Below are 19,513 nucleotides of genomic sequence, written 5' to 3'. Positions count from 1 at the left end.
TGTCACCAGTCAACAAGGCAAGTTCTTATTTCAAGGGTTTTTGACAAACGACAACTTCTACACTCTACGGAATGCTCATGCTGTGAATCAAGATGGTATTCGCATCGGAGCGTATGCAAACTCAGTCGAAGGTCGAGCTGGATCCAAAGAGCTGGAGCAATGGCATTGGATATTGGGCCACGTAAATGAGAGGGACCTCAAGTACATGTCGAAACATAGCATGCTGAAAGGTCTGACGCCGTTAACTGGTGAATTGGCAACTTGCGTTCCTTGTCAACTTGGAAAGAGTACGAAGGCGGTGCACAGGAGTATTGACCAGATCCAGAGTAAACGTATCCTTGGTCTCATCCATTCTGATGTTTGGGACCCAGCACCGGTAAGATCAATTGGAGGTGCACGATACTATGTTTCCTTTGTAGATGACTATAGCCGGCGTGTCTGGGTATATCCGATGGCGAATAAAAACGACGTATTTGAGAAATTCACATTCTTCCGAAGGCTGATGGAAAATCAGACGGGACAAATGGTCCAGGCACTCCGAACTGACAATGGCCTTGAATATTGTAATTGTGAGATGACGACCTTCTGTAACGAATCGGGGATTCAACATCAACGTACCAATGCCTACTCTCCAGAGATGAACGGTGTAGCGGAACGAGTTAACCGTACACTCCTGAATACTGTCCGAACCTTCATTGAGGATGCGAAGCTGCCACTTAGTCTATGGCCCGAACTCATTACAACAGCAGCGTATCTCAAAAACCGAGTGAAGCACTCACAGATCTAGGATAAAGTCCCGCAGAGCTTTTGGGTCGAAAACATGCCTAGCGCCAACCATCTCAAACGTATCGGCAGTCTAGCCTTCGTCCATGTATCCAAGCAACAACGTGGCCATAAATTCAATAGCAGAGCCAGACCCGGAGTCCTAATTGGTTATGCCCTGAGAACTAAGGGCTATAGAATCTATTTCCCTACTGACCGCAGCGTCACAGAATCCCAGCATGTGCGATTTGATGAATCAATCATGGGAATGGAGTATCTGACAAGATCAAAACGCGACGAAGGGTTGGTATTTTTTTGGCCACAGGAAGAGGACGAATCTCAGCAAGAATCAGAGTTGCTCATACCCGTTGTCCAACCACAGTCACCACAACCTGCTATGCCTGCGAGCCCAGTACCTCAAGCAACTGAATGCCAACCAGCAAGGGAGATCCCGTCAGGGGCTACAGGTCCTCTACCTGTCTGTACGCAGGCACCACAGTTACCAACTGGGTGGAGAAGAGAAATTAAAATACGCCAAAGCGGCTTAACAAAAGGCATGGCTGATGTTTATTATTATAGCCCTGATGGAGACAAGCTGAGGTCCAAACCCGAGGTCCAGAGATACTTACACAATCATGGATTGGCGCATGACATCACCGCTTGGAATTTTTCACGAAGTACCGAGACCGCATCCCACATAAATTCCGTAGATGAAGAAGACATCTCTGAAACCTGCGAAGTATATTGCACTGACATCACCGCACCAAAGACATATGAGCAAGCCGTCAACTCCCCGCAAGCAAAACAGTGGCGTTTGGCTATGGATGAAGAGATGGAAACACTAACAGCAAGAGAGGTAACAGAAGTTACATCGAAACCTTATAATCGTAAAGTTATTGGCTGTAGATGGATATACACCATCAAGAGAGATCATGCAGGAACAATCATCCGGTACAAGGCTCGTATTGTCGCAAAAGGATCCAGTCAAATGGAGGGCATTGACTATGACGAAACCTTTTCACCAGTAGTAAACTTCAACCTTGTACGTTTTTTTATAGCACTGTTTGTCATGACGTTTAGATGGGCCCACTGTCATATGGACGTAAAGAACGCTTACCTCTATGGGAAATTAGACCGTGACATCTATATGGACCAAATACCTGGCTACGAAACAAGAGACCGTAGTACTCATTGCCTCAAGCTCATTAAAGCGCTTTATGGATTGCAACAGAGTGGGCGTCATTGGTTCATGGAGCTCGACGAAGCATTCAAAAGTTTGGGTTTTAAGAAATTTCTCAGCACTAATTGTATTTATTACATACCATACCAAGCCATAGTACTTGTTTACGTGGATGACTTGATCATTTTAACGAAGACGGAAGATGTCATTATGGAGGTCTATAGACTACTCTCGCAGAGGTACGAACTTAAAATCCTGGGGCCCATCAGGTTTCTACTTGGCGTTCAGTTTGAAGAAACTAAAGAAGGAGCTCTGAAACTTCATCAGTCCTCGTATATCAAGGAAATTGGCAAGAAGTTTAACATTTCTCTGGAAGAACCTGTCTCTCTACCTATTAGCGCCGGAGTCGTGATCTCACGAGACGATTGCCCATCAACAGAAGCGGAGATGCAGCAAATGAAGAAGAAACCATATAGATCATTGGTGGGCTGTCTGATGTTCGTCGCCCAGCGCACACGACCTGATATCTTGTTCTCGGTCACATTGCTGTCTCAGTTCAACAGCAATCCTGGCATTAGCCATTGGCAACGCCTCTGTCAGCTTACGAGATATCTACTAAGCACATCATCGACCGGCCTAATCTATGAGCAACGACAAAAAACCGCAGAATTGAATGTCTACAGTGATAGTGATTGGGCATCTGATCGGGATACCAGGAAGTCTAACTTCGGCTACGTGGCTTACATCGGGACCGCACCTTTTTCCTGGAGTGCAGCCAAACAGAAATCCGTCTCGACATCCACGTTTGAAGCCGAATATATCGCCATGTCCGAAGCGGTGAGAGAACTTTTATGGCTTAAGCCATTACTTAAAGAACTAGAGAGCTTTTATGCACTTATGCCTATACCGATATTATTTTGCGATAATGAATCAGCCATTGCTTTTTCCGAAAACTCCATCCAAAATAAGAGAAACAGGCATATAGACATACGATATCATCTTATACGCGACGAACTAAAGAAAGGAGTGTTTAGGATAAGATTTGTTACATCTAAGAACAATGTAGCGGATGTGTTTACGAAAATACTAAATAAGCACAATTTTAGTAATATGGTTAGAATGTTAAAGTTATCAGATTAAATTTAAGTAAATAATTTAGCCAATATTCAAAAATAGGGGAGTGTTAAGAATAAAACATAAGTTTGCTTAATATCTTTAAATATTGTTGTTAGTCACTAAAAAACGTTTTGGTCTAATAATGTTTGTACTTATCTTATCAGTTATCTAAAGAGTAGTGACCTTTAGCATGGTGGCTTTGTTATCACATGACCTTATCTTACTACATATATGAGAGTCAACTAATGCAAAAGCAGCAGTCTCTCTCATGCCTTGATGGAGTTAACTTGTATACTATTACTTGCAATTATGTAAATAATCATTAGTTTTAACCAGTTTTAATAAATAGATATTATCATAAGATGTGGTCTTCTTTGTCATGTGTCTACGCTAACAGATCAGAAGAGCAGAAAGATGTCTCGGTAAACTGCATGAAACGGAAAGGGCTTTCCACGCAGAATGGATGTATGTTGGATACCGTCACAGAACATATTAGCAATTCTTGCTCCGCAAATGACTTCAGACGGTAAAAAATACGTTCTAATAAAATTAGACTATGACAAATTAGTATCTTTGTACAAAAGCAACAAATAAATATCTGAGAAACGGTCAAAGTTGACGTTTAAATTTGGACCAGAAAAACCTTAATAGCATGACTCTATTTAACCCATGAATATCCAACTCTATCATTAGCCACGGGGGAGAGTTTCGTTTGGCCGACTTCTCATTTGGCCGACCACAAAATACACGTTACGCCGACTGTCCATTTGGCCGACTGCACATTTGTCCGACTGAGAAGTCGGTCATATGGACAGTCGGCCAAATGGACTGCTCATTTGACCGACTGAACATTTGTCCGACTGTCCATTTGGCCGACTGAGAATTCGGCCAAATATGCAGTCGGCCAAATGGACAGTGCATTAGACCGACTGCTCATTTAGCCGACTGCTCGTTTGGCCGACTGCTCGTTTGGCCGACTGCTCGTTTGGCCGACTGCTCGTTTGGCCGACTGCTCGTTTGGCCGACTGCTCGTTTGGCCGACTGCTCGTTTGGCCGACTGCTCGTTTGGCCGACTGCTCGTTTGGCCGACTGCTCGTTTGGCCGACTGCTCGTTTGGCCGACTACTCGTTTGGCCGACTACTCGTTTGGCCGACTACTCGTTTGGCCGACTACTCGTTTGGCCGACTACTCGTTTGGCCGACTACTCGTTTGGCCGACTACTCGTTTGGCCGACTACTCGTTTGGCCGACTACTCGTTTGGCCGACTACTCGTTTGGCCGACTACTCGTTTGGCCGACTACTCGTTTGGCCGACTACTCGTTTGGCCGACTACTCGTTTGGCCGACTACTCGTTTGGCCGACTACTCGTTTGGCCGACTACTCGTTTGGCCGACTACTCGTTTGGCCGACTACTCGTTTGGCCGACTACTCATTTGGCCGACTACTCATTTGGCCGACTACTCATTTGGCCGACTACTCATTTGGCCGACTACTCATTTGGCCGACTACTCATTTGGCCGACTACTCATTTGGCCGACTACTCATTTGGCCGACTACTCATTTGGCCGACTACTCATTTGGCCGACTACTCATTTGGCCGACTACTCATTTGGCCGACTACTCATTTGGCCGACTACTCATTTGGCCGACTACTCATTTGGCCGACTACTCATTTGGCCGACTACTCATTTGGCCGACTACTCATTTGGCCGACTACTCATTTGGCCGACTACTCATTTGGCCGACTACTCATTTGGCCGACTACTCATTTGGCCGACTACTCATTTGGCCGACTACTCATTTGGCCGACTACTCATTTGGCCGACTACTCATTTGGCCGACTACTCATTTGGCCGACTACTCATTTGGCCGACTACTCATTTGGCCGACTACTCATTTGGCCGACTACTCATTTGGCCGACTACTCATTTGGCCGACTACTCATTTGGCCGACTACTCATTTGGCCGACTACTCATTTGGCCGACTACTCATTTGGCCGACTACTCATTTGGCCGACTACTCATTTGGCCGACTACTCATTTGGCCGACTACTCATTTGGCCGACTACTCATTTGGCCGACTACTCATTTGGCCGACTACTCATTTGGCCGACTACTCATTTGGCCGACTACTCATTTGGCCGACTACTCATTTGGCCGACTACTCATTTGGCCGACTACTCATTTGGCCGACTACTCATTTGGCCGACTACTCATTTGGCCGACTACTCATTTGGCCGACTACTCATTTGGCCGACTACTCATTTGGCCGACTACTCATTTGGCCGACTACTCATTTGGCCGACTACTCATTTGGCCGACTACTCATTTGGCCGACTACTCATTTGGCCGACTACTCATTTGGCCGACTACTCATATGTCATTTAGACGATACTAGGTGCGTTTGGCTAGGTACTGTCCTCTAGGTCGCGTTTTAGAAGGCCCAGCTTGGTTATAAAGAACGGGGCTGGGGGGGCGCCGGTCCGGCGCCAATGCTTAGAATACATTGCCCGTTCTATAAGTCAACCTAACACTAAAGACATAGATAAGGATAGGCTATAGTATAAGAGTCAGTGAAATGAGCAGTCGGTCAAATGAGCAGTCGTTCAAATGAGTAGTCGGCCAAACGAGCAGTCGGTCAAACGAGCAGTCGGTCAAACGAGCAGTCGGTCAAACGAGCAGTCGGTCAAACGAGCAGTCGGTCAAATGAGTAGTCGGACAAATGAGCAGTCGGTCAAACGGGCTGCTCATTTGGCCGACCAGAATTTCAGCTAAAAGAGTAGTCGGCCAAATGAGTAGTCGGCCTAATGAGTAGTCGGCCATATGGTCTGCTCATTTGGCCGACCGAAAAGTCGGACATATGAGCAGTCGGCCAAATGGGCATTCGGACATATGAGCAGTCGGCCAAATGAAAAGTCGGTCAAATGAGGAGTCGGCCAAATGCGGAGTCGGCCAAATGCACCCCACCCAGCCACGGTATACTCTGAGCATGGCCAACTTCGCGTGCTCACTACGCTCGTACCTGGTGCGAGCGTAGTGAGCCATGCTCTGAGGGAACGTGGGGCGGAGCCTATTTTCGCGCCATACGAGTGATTTACTCTTTAAGCCAATAAGAACGAATTCGGAAATGATGTCATTTTAGCGCCAGATAGTTTACGAGAGCTCGGAGAGCAGAATAGCCGCGAAATGACTTCTCAGGTACGGACCGTACGGTTCACGTTATTTTGTTCAAAATAAGCTTTACAGTTATAATTCTTTCTAGATTTATAACAATTTAAACATACAAACTATCTCTGAAAAGCTAAGCTTCGGTGAAACTTTGGAAGAAAACCTGAGTCAATTTTTGCCATATTATTATTAAATAATAAATGCTCTGTTATCATTTTATTATAATAAAATCTATTCTAATAATAATATGAAATAGATCTATTTATTTAAATAGATTAATGATAAGTACTGCAAAAAGGAAACATAACCATAGTGCGTCATTTTAGGAACTAACGCTTTGACTGCTTATAAATAACAGCTGACACCATAGACATAGGAACTATACTTATACCTAGACGGAGTATTGCAGATTCTGAAGGCACTAGCTTTTTGTGCCCGGTTTTCAGTCCCACGCGCGTCTCATGTGTGATATGGACAAAATTCCGTGGCGCCACCAAATCGTTTGGTGGAGAATGGAGAAACTATAAAAAGTGGAAAATTCTAATGCTGGACGCAAAAACGTATTTGCTTACCGAGACTTGTAAAAATTGTTTAATTTTCGAAAATAAAGTTAGTTTTTGGTAAAATACAATGCGAAATAAAATATTTTACGTAAATTTAAACTTCAAACAATTGAAAATGGTACAAGCTTGTGTGGCTTCCAATCGTCAAAGTCGGTCACCAAAGGAAAAAATATCATTTCACAAGTATTTCTTGTTTTTATCATAACAATTTCAGGTCTTTGTTTAAAACCTTGTATTGTCCATTTTTCACAATAAAGATTACCTCAATCTAACTTAAACTTGTGCTCAAAATATCTTAAGGCAATAAATCGATTGAACTTAATACCCGGAAAGTATAACTTTGTTTGTGGAAAACACTTTAAAGAATCAGATTATCATATTGGCAAAAACGCGAAAGATCTCACGCGGAAAATTCTTAAGGAAGACTCAATTCCTTCGGTTTTTGCAAGGGGAAAAAGTGATCTAACATTCACATTAAAAAGTTATCAAGGAAATTGAACAACATTTAATGTAAATATTTAGAAATTCGAATGGGCATATATATTCAGAGGTATCAAGAATATGAAGGATTAACGTTGGCTAACAAAATATCAAAATTTCATATACAGTTTAAAACTCAAAAAATGAAAGTCAACTTGGCCGCACAAACAGTTAGCAGTTCTGTGGCAAAAAGCATAGAATTTTTGAAAGAGGCTGGTGATCCAGTGTTTCAAAGAAGCGGGCCAACATCTAAATTTATATAAAAAATTGATCGGTATCTACAAAAAAACAATTTTTAAGCAACTTTTCTCCACAATTTTGACACCGTATCTTACCTCACTGTCCCTTGCAGTTTGTTTGAGGCATTGAACTCTCAAAATCCATGGGCTAAAGGTTACAAGGCACCAATTCGGCTTTCCAACCTTGAAATAACCAAATGTTACATAATGAAGACAAAAGAACTTCTATTCAATTTAACAAACCTGGAAGGCAACTTGATTTTTTAAAGCCAAAGAAAGACAGCCATTATTGGTTTTGGTGTCACAATTCACAGTGTTTTGGACATTGGAGAGAAGTACATAGTTCCCCCTGATGGACCACTGAAGTATATTTTTTAAAATACCAGATTTTGCAAACAATTGTTTATTTTTTAAGGTACCTTTTAACTTAAAAACTTTCGCAGGACCATTTAGAGTTATATTTTAAGTTTTTAACACAATTCGTCAGCGAGGAGGTTGGAACAACAATCCTACTTGTAGAAACTTCACTGCTGCATACAAAAACACGTTGGCCACTTAATTGCTTTGGACAACACTCACGTTCCAAATTTGTGCATGGTGCCAGTTCCAACCAACGAACTTAAGAGTTATTAAAGAAGAATCTCTAGAGGAAGAAATGGATGACTTTATTATGTTTCTTACTGATGAAACATCAACATCCAACATCTTACGAGAAAACATTCCTCACTATCAAGTCATAGCTATGTAAAGGGGGATCCAACCAAACTTCTTCTCCTTTTAAAGGACAATGGTGGATTATGTCATCCGACAGCTAGTGTTCTCAAGATTTGTAGCTTGACCGAGAAGGCAGTGAGATACTTTGGATCAATTCAAACTGTGGCTAAAAACATTGACTTAAAAATAGAATGTTTGGTTCTGCGCCAGTTAGTAACGGACAATACTGAACACATGTTTGATGACGAACTTGGATCACAACACCACGTTAATGTTTTGATGAAAAAGATTATCAAAATATACGTTAACATAAGGCTGAGGAAAATAAGCAGAGACATAAACAATCAAATGAAGAAAGAAGCTATTCGAAAAAGACTCACCAAGCTAATACTTTTTCAAGGGCAATAAGAGTTCTTTAATCCTTTATCAGTGTGTGTAGAATCCCTTCCACAATTATACCTCCCTTTTACATCCTTTGATTGCAATGTCAATAGCCAAATACTCAGACACTGTTTATTTTTATTCCTATTATCATGAATTTCTGTTATTATTTATATTAATATTGAAACTAATATATTCATAAGTATTACATTAACAGATAAATATCATTAATATTTACTCACATTTCATTATATAATTTGGAAATTTATTGGTACATTCCTCCATACTTCCTTTGTTTACATCTTACAGCTGACTTACTTTTTTTAGTATAGTCAAGGCTATAGCCTAGGTATAGTTAGCCGCGCGTAGACGCCGTAGGCGGCGCCACGTAATTTTGTCCATATCACGCATAAGAAAGCGCCATTGCTCAAAACCGGCCTCAATTTCGTAGATCCAGCAGTTTGTCTAGGTATAAGTATAAGTATAGTTCCTATGTCTATGGCTGACACAGCTGAGTTCTACTTCGACTCCGTCGCTATAAATTGGCTCCGCCCCACGCGTCGCCAGAGGTTACCTAGGCTATTCCAGTTGAATATTCATGGGTTAAATAGATTCATGTTAATAGTCAACATTTTTCTTTTTACATGTTGTAGATAGAAATCTTGCCTTTTTATTGGTATAAGATTTTATGTGATTTTTAGTTTCCCAACATTCTATATAACACTAATCGTATTATCATGTTTTCACGTTTTTGGTAAAAACGTGTATATTGAAGGAGGTTAAATTGGAAAAGTTTTACTGAGATCCTGAATATTAATGTATTTTCCGGTGAAAGGCATCTTTTAGCAAAAATATTCAAAGTTTTATAGTAACCGCAAAGAACAAATTTGAAAATCTTGACCTTTTAGCTTATCTCATTTTGCTGTTTCGGTGAAAATTACGCCGACTTTGACATTTTTTAAAAATTATATATATCCCACAGTACAAAATTAATATTTTTAAGCAAATTTCCAACAAGTCTTAAAATGTTACAATTTTTTTCATAAATGTACTCCTTTATATTAATTAATTATAAAGGCTCAAACATCGCACTTTAAAACGGCGCAAAAAAAGTTACGTGCACTAACAAATTTCAAAAGACCATTTCTCCAAAAGTTATAAGACTTTGGACCTAAAACTTTGGATTTCTTCCTACATATGTTCATTTTAATTGTGTATGGAGTTTCAATAAAATCGGAGATGGTGCCGTGGGGACGTTGGTCGATTTCACATGGAATGACCCAATTGTGTCATCTAAAATTAATCATAATACATATAATAATAAATAATTTATCATTTAAAAATGGTATAATGTAGTAATTAGTTTTATTCATGCTGTTCCACCTAACTGATTACTCTTACTTACAGTCCTAATTTTGGATACTTTACCACTAACTGCTCATTTTCATTTTAGGTTTTCTAATAATTATACTAATTTAAAAAAAATTAATTTAAACGAATGTACCCAAATAAACGCTTCAAAAAAACATCTTCAAGGAAATTGCTAAGTAATATTTCAGATAGCCAGGACCTACAAGATACTGTTTATATAGTGCTTGTTGAAATAATGGAAACAAAATAAAATTAAAATAAGAACTTTATTCATTCCTCTATGCTTTTTTCTCTTAGATGCATTTTTTAAATTGTTCCAAAAAATCATTAATTTTACCTCATAAGGCACTTTTGTGATATTTTGATAAATGTGATATACACAACTTTCTTTTAAGGTTTTAAAATCTTACATTAGATAAGTTTAGCACATCAAAAATTACATTAGAAGCGCGTTTATGATATATTCATCTGATTTAAAATTCTTTAATATATTATGAAGTTTCAAAGGACCTTTTTTTAAACTTTTCAAAATCTTACATTTTTTAACTTTTACACATCAAAAAAAGTTAAAGATAAGGCTGATTTTAGGATATTTTCATTTGATATAAATTCTTTTAACCATAATATGAAGTTCCAAGGGAATGTTTTATTATAAATTTTCATATAAAAATTATTGAAATATAATAGCTAATAGCATAACCAAATAACCATCAGTATGACATTATACTATTGTTTTTCCTGACATTTACACTCTCCCAACTCCAACCGGGACTGAACTGAGTAGTATATTAAAGTTGGGTGAATACCAACACACCAACGCAAGTCCGATTTATTAATTTTTTTGGATACTTCAGATGATACTGAACATTTCTGTGTCAAAATTATTTTGCGGAAATGAGATATTAATTTTTTTTTAAATTAACGTTTTCTAACCCCATTTTCCGTTTGTGGTATGATAGGATACACAAAATATAGTGCTTTTTTATTGGGTGGGGACAAAATAAATTCTATGTTTATGCAATAACTCTAAAAACCAGTTCGTTGATAACTTTGGTAAATTGTAATACTTAATAGTTATTTTGTTACTTATAGTGATTTAAAAAGATAACCCCATTTTCCGTTTGTGGTATGATAGGATACACAAAATATAGTGCTTTTTTATTGGGTGGGGACAAAATAAATTCTATGTTTATGCAATAACTCTAAAAACCAGTTCGTTGATAACTTTGGTAAATTGTCATACTTAATAGTTATTTTGTTACTTATAGTGATTTAAAAAGATAACCCCATTTTCCGTTTGTGGTATGATAGGATACACAAAATATAGTGCTTTTTTATTGGGTGGGGACAAAATAAATTCTATGTTTATGCAATAACTCTAAAAACCAGTTCGTTGATAACTTTGGTAAATTGTCATACTTAATAGTTATTTTGTTACTTATAGTGATTTAAAAAGATGAAAAGGGCACTTTAAACTGTAAAAATACCAATTATAATGGCACGGTAAGACACTTAATCTTCAGTCTTCTCTGAAACTGGAAATATTTCGGCTACATTATCTCTGGTAATATTCATCAAAAATTTTCTTATATACCGAAGAGTGGTAACACTGCCAGAGGCACTCACTAAGCAGTGATCTTTTTTCTGCCTTACAGTTACATCTATGGCACCAGAGTCCTTTTCTAGACTATCGCTAAATAGCTTAACATTTTCCCCATATAACTTATCAATCAACTCTTTACTGATTCTAATAGGCTCCATCTCTAAATACTCAAATGTATTATCAGAGCTAGTAGTAAGTTGTAAGCATTTGAGGTCACCACCTAGAGCTAAGCTGTGATAAGTAGAAATTGATTTTCTACCCAGCACTTTTAACCTGGTTTTAATTCTACTGTCTACAGTTGCAAACCGAAACTCAGAACTGAAATTCAGAAAATTTACAATAATTGCAGTACATGTGGGATTGCGTGGAAATTTTCCCTTCCCAATACTTAAAAATACTACATCTGTAAAGAGGTCTGGAGAAATCTTAGAGCTTTCTATATTAGATATAAGATTATTTGATCTAGCCCAATTAAATAGTATAGTCAAGGCACGCAACACCTCGGGTAGTTCCAATTGTTGGCTTTCTATAAGAACACCATTTTTTCTATCTGTAAAAAAAGATTCGCATCGTCTTCTTAAATCATTATCTAGTGGTTCTAAATTAGTCTGGGAAAATGCCAGAATAACCTTTTGATGTAGAGTATCAATATATTGATTGCATGTAGAGTAAAAGTGGCTTGCAGCTAAGCTGTTAGTCATTATGAGCCTAATGTTGATTAGGTGTTTATAAAAAATCCAGGGAAAACTTAACATGTATTCTGGATTTGAGTAACTCAATATGTAGCAAGCTGATGCCTTTTTGAATATTTCATGAGAAAGTTCATCTCCCGTAACTCCATTCTTTAAAATGTCTTCGTAGAATTCGTCATAAAATATTTTCCAAATGTGTTTTATTGCCAAAGTCAAAATATCCTCAATATCCAGTCTTTCATTTCTGTCCACTTTATTGTGCACCACAGAACAAGCTTTGCCACAGGCATCAAACTCGCTGGCAACTCCATATGTGCTCAACAAAATAGCAAACACTTTTGAATATCTGAGGCATAACCTTGTTGCCGAATCTTTGTATTCCTCCCAACCAGGATATTTCAGGTATTCATCAATTTCCACATTGGCTCTATCTTCCATTACCATTTTGTTCTCGTCCTCGTACTCTTTCACAACTCTAAAAAGTTTTCCTAAAACTTTCTTGGATGGATAACTATTCTTGTGACACTCTTTCTCCATAAAATCAGGGTACCTTTTAGGCCTTTCATCTTCCTCAAGACAAACAGATTGTCCATTCTTAGAAAAATCCACAGCAATACTATGCTTCTTTGCAATAGCTTTACAAACTTGACTAGAGAGTCCTCGGGAATCCGCATAAGCTAAATGAGCATGGCTTATAACTCCTAATTGATCATTTACAATGAAGTCAGCTAAGAAGTCGAGTACATCATACATCTAAAACAAAACATTTTATTCTAAAGAAATTCCTTACCAGTATTGGTATAACCAGAATTAGATCTAATCTAATTCTGGTAAAACACTTACAGTAATTGGTCCGTGATGAATAGTTTCTTCGGCAATCGGAAAATCACTAGCAGAACTATTCTGGTGAAATAAGAGGTCTTTGCACCATATAACAGTATATTCATCTCCATCCAGATCTGAACCTACGACATAATTTGATACATAATTTATGGATGAACCTCAAAACTTTCAATATAATTGCCTTTAAAATGGGAACTTACCAGCCATTTCATTTGGATGTGGTCTAGGCCCTTTTTGTGGAAAAACAACACAATCTACTATATGATGCAAGTCAGGTACATCTATCGCCGTAAATACTCTAACATCTCCAAGTTGAAGACAAGGATTTTTTGTGATTATCACATTTCCTTAAAAAACCAATAATTATCAATTTCTTAAAATGTATAAAATTAATCACGGAGTTGAATTTTACATTGGCTATATGGGGACAGTTGAAAAAAAGGTAAAGAAGAAGCAACAAACTAAATATTTATCACACCATCACCATGTGCATAATGGTAGATAAATAAGACCTAAGAAATATGTTTTACCAGTTAAGACTTTCTTTTCCTGAACCTCTGGGTGGTTCTCAATATTAGTACTATATTGCACAAAAACGTGACCATATTCGAGTGTTCCGGTCTCATCTAAAACACCATACATATTTCTTCCTTCGCTGTGATCAATAAATAGTCTGGTTTTCATTCGTAGTCCCTCTATGAAAAAATTCAATCCTATTATGATCAGTTACTTATAACAAGAGTTTAACAGAAAAAAAATATCATACCAATTGCAACACGGTGCTCTGACAATAAGACATTGCGAAAAAATGGCTCATTATTTGGATAAATACCAACATTCAACAACTCATTAAATTTAAATTTGGGCAAGGCGCTGTGTGCAGTTAAATACATGGCAGCCTGGTCTCCATCAAAAAGCATTTCAGTCAAGTTTCTCAACATAGTCTGCTGTATTTTCAGAAAAATTAGGGATGGAATTTTTTTCTGATCCAGGATAGTAATTATGTTCCTGTTCAGTAAGACTTCAACTGAAATTTATTACAGTTAATATTTAACTTACAAGTTACACATAATTTGGAAAGGGTTTTGTTTATTACCTGGTTTACTTTTATTCACAACTTCCAAATAATTCATGTTTTCACAATCAAATTTTTTTTGACTATCCCGAAATACAATGTCAATATCACCAGGGAGTGTTGGGTCGACTGCCAACATCCCTTTGTAGCCGGCAAATCTAAATTGTATGGCACTAGGAATGTAACCAAATTCTAATACTTCCGAAACCTTGAATTGCAAAATAGGAAAATTAGTTTAATATTAAATTACTTACCACAGGTTAGAAAGAAAAAATCTTACATCTTTCATGAGTTTCACAGATATTTTTCCAATACCATCAGAAAAGGTGTAAGGTTTGCCATTGAACGGATTTTTACCACCGACAATATCAGGCACAGTTCGGATACGATTTAAGTCTAATACTATGGTATCAGCCACTTCGGAATGAGAAAAACACTGACCCATTCTGGCCATAAATTTTGCTACACTTCTGATGTGTGTAAAGTTGCCCATCCATGAACGAATTGATTTAGATGTATTGCCATTAGCATCTTTGGCATACATAAAAACACTATGGTCTCGAAGCTGGGAGTTTGACCATCCAAGGAACTCAAAATGACGCAAGCCAATTTCCATTCCATTACTGATAATTGGTGTTAAAACATCTTTAACAAAGTTAGTGTTGGCACGCTTTCCACTGTAACTAATTTTTTTAAAATCTTCATCTCTAAATGATATCCTCATAGCATAATTTGGATCATAGTTTCGTATGATTCGGTTTTCAAAATTTATTTCAGCTGGGTAAAAAACATATCTTGTCGGAGTGACAATGACCCGCCATACTTTTCTCATTTTCGGAGGTAGTAAATATTTTTTGGTTTCAAAGTTATCCTCATTTCTGTTTTCCCACTTTTTAAGGAAAGACTTGTAAATTTTTGACCGGTAGTTAAAAAAAATTCCTTCATCAATCGCTCTCAAAACATCTACTAAGGTTTCATATATGTACTCAGAGTTAATTTCCGTTAATTCATTCAAAAATTTCAATATGTCTTCCATATCATCACCTAAATTTTGTATCTGAAAAGTAAAGTTTCTCATGATGATCGCATGTAGCATGTATGTACATCCAAAATGACCTAAATTAATATTCAAATTACGTGTAGGAGCGTTGAAATATGATGAATCCATAACTACTACTGCAATTGGTGATTTGAAACAGCGAAAGTAAAGTCTTGAAAGGATATCCCAGGCTAATTCTGCCCATTTTACTTGAAGACATATTGTATTACTTCTCCCAATTACATCCGAAGACAACTTTGAAAAACATTTTACTCTTCTCAGCAATCTACTGTCAAGATTTTGTTCCTTAATGCAGATTTGCGGTGGATTCACCAATTGAAGGTAGATGAATGTCATGTCTTCTTTAATTTCAAACATAATTCTACATATGTTGTTATATTTGAAAGTCAAAACATTTTCCTTGTTTAATATAATATCAACTTGTCTTATATCATGGTAAAATGATGCTTCTGCTGTCTTAGACATTCCATTCCATCCATCTTGCTCAAAGTGAACAAAAAAGAAGGTAGATGTAACGAGAGTTCCCAGTTGGAATTTAAATAGGTGCACTTTCTCATGTGAAGCTTTTTTTGTGAATGGAAATGATTTTTCGGAATGTAACATAACCCAGGGAATTTCACTTCTGATGGGGAACTTCAGAAGACAATTAAGAGAAGCTGCGAGGGAAGGTTTAATATGTCTCGCTCTCCTACACCACCATTTAATAAAAAATAGATATTGTTCACAAAAGTTGGAATTCCTCGTGGGAAAATGGTCTTCATTTAAGTTCACTACCACTTGCACCTTCAAGATGTTTTCTTTAATTCCAGAATCATTTGGCTTTGCACTTTCAAGAGGGAAGAAATGATCGACATCAACTAAGCATTTTTCTAGTAGATTTTTCAAACTTAAGTAGTCTTTGTTTTTAAAAGAATGATCATGGATGTAAAATAAAAGATCCATTTTATCTAAGTTAAATAATACGATTTTACACCAATAATAAGATTACTCCGAGAAAATAAAGGATATACGTGTTTTTAAAAAGCTCTTAGGGCCCATAAACTTAAAAAATAATCTATCATAAAATATAGGGCTGGTGACCTCAAGGACCGCGGCCCGCTTATGCCAATGGTTTACGCGCTCTACATTTTGTGTTTAAGATTTAGTTTCAGTTTTCATTTCTCTAGCGGTGACTACGTTATACCACGGCCAACTTTGATACCAGATCAAAGTTGGCCATTTTTACCTCGAATTCGAAATTTCGCGCTCTCCTAGACCGAAAAAAAGTTTTTGTTTTTATGAAACCATTTTTGATACATAGAAATAGCTTTACCCACTGACATTCGATAGCTACCCCACAAAATTTTCGTTTTGAAAACGAAAACATTTGAGAGAGTTGGCCGTTTTTGGTCTATCAAAATCTGGCAGCCTTGCCTGCCTTCCGTCCTGTATATCCATACCGAATATATTTTACTAAACTGATCCATAGAAATAGAAATTAGACTAGAAGCACGATTGGATTGGGCGGGGACGTACCAGCTAGAAGGCTGCCATCAGAGTGGAATCGCGATAGTCGCTCCATCTCATGAAAACAATTTAAACTAAATAAGTAAATATGGTCACGTGGAATAACATAAAACAGATCGTAGGCAACGTATTAATTTTTTTTTATTTATCTGACATTATATTAAGTTATTTAAACAGCTTTAGGAAAATCATAAAAATCTCCAGAATCTACTATATCTACCGTGTCACCCTTAAAGTCACACGTTAACTTTGCGCAATCATTGTAAGTCTGAAATACCACAAATCATCACAGTTTAACTAAATTTTAATTATTTCAGTGTGGTTTAAAATATGCCTTGGTTTCAGTGTCTTTTATACTATCATCAGTATTAGTCAAGTCAAATTGAGTGGTTTCCGTTAGTTCACTTTTTCCGTAAGTTTTCTGAAATAACCTCTGATAAATAGGGAAACTAAATAACAATTACTAAAATTAAAAAATTGGCATACTCTAGAAGATGTAAATATCCTTTGTTCTGGAATAGATATTTTTGGGAGATCTTTCAAATTCTTGTTTTAATAAAGAAATTATTCATATTTCAGTTAGTTTTTACCTCTCCGAGGGGACAACAAAATTTCGATAATCTATCGTTTAATTAAAATCGGCCCGATTCCGTTAAAATTATAAACCAAAAAGCGAACGGTCGTTATAATACCCTCTGTAGATAATTCTTTCATTAAAATTTGCTTCGTATTATATTCAACTGATAAACTTGTACTGTAAAAAGGGTTTAATTCAATTGTGCATTGTTATAGTACTTCTAACTCACTGTTGTAACTACTTAACTTATGATATTCTGAATAAATTAAAATTAGTCGTTTCGTCTCAATTATTTTAATTATAATTAAAATTTTATACCGGGCTGGATAGAACTGGGATAACATTTTTAACAAATAACTCTAAATTGCGGAGATATATCTTTAAGGGTTATCTCGAGAAATTAATACCACTAGGGACAATTCTTCCGAGGAGAGGTATATTTTGGCTTGCCGACTTGTTTATTTCAGAATGTATAGGGTAATTTTTACTTGTGTAGGTACAGCATTTGCTTTCAAATGGTGCCTTCTATTTTGAAAGTAAATTTCATCCGGCAGAAAATGTTTACTACACACAAAGTCATATGATGTAATTGAAGATGTCCAAGGGTTTGACTCCACCAGCGAGCCGTAGACGAACCGTGAGGTATTGGTTGGGCAAATACAAATTTCTTCTCCAGGTACACTTGAATCCTCCTAGCTTCTAGTCTAATTTCTATTTCTATGAACTGATCGGCGGCGTTTTTTAACCGTTATTTTGAATTATCGACTAAGTGCAATTTATCGCATCAAAAGACGGGGATGGAAATTAGCTTTCATTTGACTCGATTTTCTCATCATTTTCATAAGGAAAACGCCCTCCGATTCTGAGCGCTATTTCGATAACTTGGTTCATTTACTTCTGGTATTTAGTGAAAGTTACCAAAAAACCAGCCTTTTTAAAGGCTAATAGTCTCAATTCACGAAAATCTTCATTGAGATCTAATCTTGGTTTATCTCGTCAGTGGTTTTTACGTTTTCAATTTTTTATCGACAAAACAAATCAAACCGATAAATTATAAACAAATTTTACTGAATAAAGAGTAAAATAGTTGAGCAATGAGCGGCAAAAACGTAAAAGAGAAGTCTTAGAAGATAGCATTCAGAAAGAGGCAATGAAACTTTTCTTGCACTCATTAGACAAAGAGGATATCAGTGATAAAGGTATTGCAGAAAACCATTGATATCTTAGTGATTGATATTAGTTTGAGTAAGGATTGTCTGCCCGTTCAGCCTAAAATCACTTCTTTTCCTAAAACTTTAATTGGTGGTAAAACCGAGGTTTCAATTCTTCTTGGTCTGAGAAATATAAAATGCTCGAATACTCCGTATGTAGTAAAGGAAAGAGTTTATTGTTTTTGTTGAAGCCATTTTTTGAGTAGTATAAACACGGGTTTTGTTATTGGGTTTTCGGATTGGAAAAATATAGCGAAACAATTTGATGAGCATTTTAGTTCACGTAAATCTTTTCACCAACAATCCTATAAGAAATACTTAGATTATTTAGAATCTACTAAATCACATGGTTCAATTGCGTCTCAGGTCAATGGCCAGTATCGTAGGCTTGACGTAATTAGAAATAGAGATGTGTTATCTGCACACGTTGAAAACATAATTATCTGCGCTCAACAAGACCAAGGACAGTAGATACAGGGACGAGAAAGTGTATTGGCAGCCTCTGTTGGAATATATCACCTAAAACGACCTAAACGCAAGGAGAGTTAGTTGTAAACAAAAACAAGTTGGCAAGCCAAAATATACCTCTCCTCGGTAGAATTGTCCCTAGTGGTATTAATTTCTCGAGATAACCCTTAAAGATATATCTCCGCAATTTAGAGTTATTTGTTAAAAATATTAACCCATTTCTATCCCGCCCGGTATAAAATTTTTATTATAATTAAAATAATTGAGACGAAACGACCAATTTTAATTTATTCAGAATATCATAAGTTAAGTAGTTACAACAGTAAGTTAGACGTACTATAACAATGCACAATTGAATTAAACCCTTTTACAGAACAAGTTTATCAGTTAAATATAATACGAAGCAAATTTTAATGAAAGAAATATCTACAGAGGCTTTTTGGAATTACTCGCTTACGAAATACTTGCCGCATCTTTAACGCTCATTTTATTTCAACACTCGCC

At 37.1% G+C, this 19,513-nt stretch overlaps 1 protein-coding gene and 1 long non-coding RNA gene across 7 annotated transcripts; both read right to left on the bottom strand.

Annotated features, from left to right (window-relative positions):
- Positions 1–6,801: 6,801 nt before the first annotated feature.
- Positions 6,802–9,240, bottom strand: LOC149943488 (uncharacterized). Of its 5 annotated transcripts, XR_016480893.1 has the most exons (9): positions 8,846–9,236; positions 8,603–8,747; positions 8,450–8,537; positions 8,219–8,388; positions 8,088–8,151; positions 7,928–8,038; positions 7,752–7,868; positions 7,605–7,691; positions 6,802–7,547 (listed from the first exon to the last, which is right to left on the bottom strand). It is a non-coding gene; the product is annotated as an uncharacterized LOC149943488 (long non-coding RNA). The 5 variants fall into 5 exon arrangements; XR_016480892.1 differs by having other exon boundaries at positions 7,928–8,151; positions 8,219–8,401; positions 8,846–9,240; XR_016480891.1 differs by having other exon boundaries at positions 6,802–7,518; positions 7,928–8,151; positions 8,846–9,237.
- A 2,068-nt stretch (positions 9,241–11,308) lies between these two features.
- Positions 11,309–16,332, bottom strand: LOC149943487 (uncharacterized). Of its 2 annotated transcripts, XM_090175692.1 has the most exons (8): positions 14,468–16,332; positions 14,209–14,395; positions 13,879–14,139; positions 13,643–13,807; positions 13,313–13,459; positions 13,113–13,234; positions 12,820–13,022; positions 12,592–12,757 (listed from the first exon to the last, which is right to left on the bottom strand). In XM_090175692.1, the coding sequence occupies exons 1-8, from the start codon at positions 16,187–16,189 to the stop codon at positions 12,745–12,747; spliced, it is 2,820 nt and encodes a 939-aa protein (XP_090031818.1). In that variant the 5' UTR covers positions 16,190–16,332; the 3' UTR covers positions 12,592–12,744. The 2 variants fall into 2 exon arrangements, with proteins under 2 accessions (XP_090031817.1, XP_090031818.1); XM_090175691.1 differs by having other exon boundaries at positions 11,309–13,022.
- Positions 16,333–19,513: the final 3,181 nt, after the last annotated feature.

The sequence above is a fragment of the Leiobunum rupestre genome, chromosome 5 (genome assembly GCF_980474605.1).
Source record: "Leiobunum rupestre chromosome 5, qqLeiRupe1.1.hap1, whole genome shotgun sequence".
In the NCBI taxonomy this organism is placed as follows: Eukaryota; Metazoa; Arthropoda; class Arachnida; order Opiliones; family Sclerosomatidae; genus Leiobunum; species Leiobunum rupestre.
This window is presented reverse-complemented; position numbering and strand designations above follow the sequence as displayed.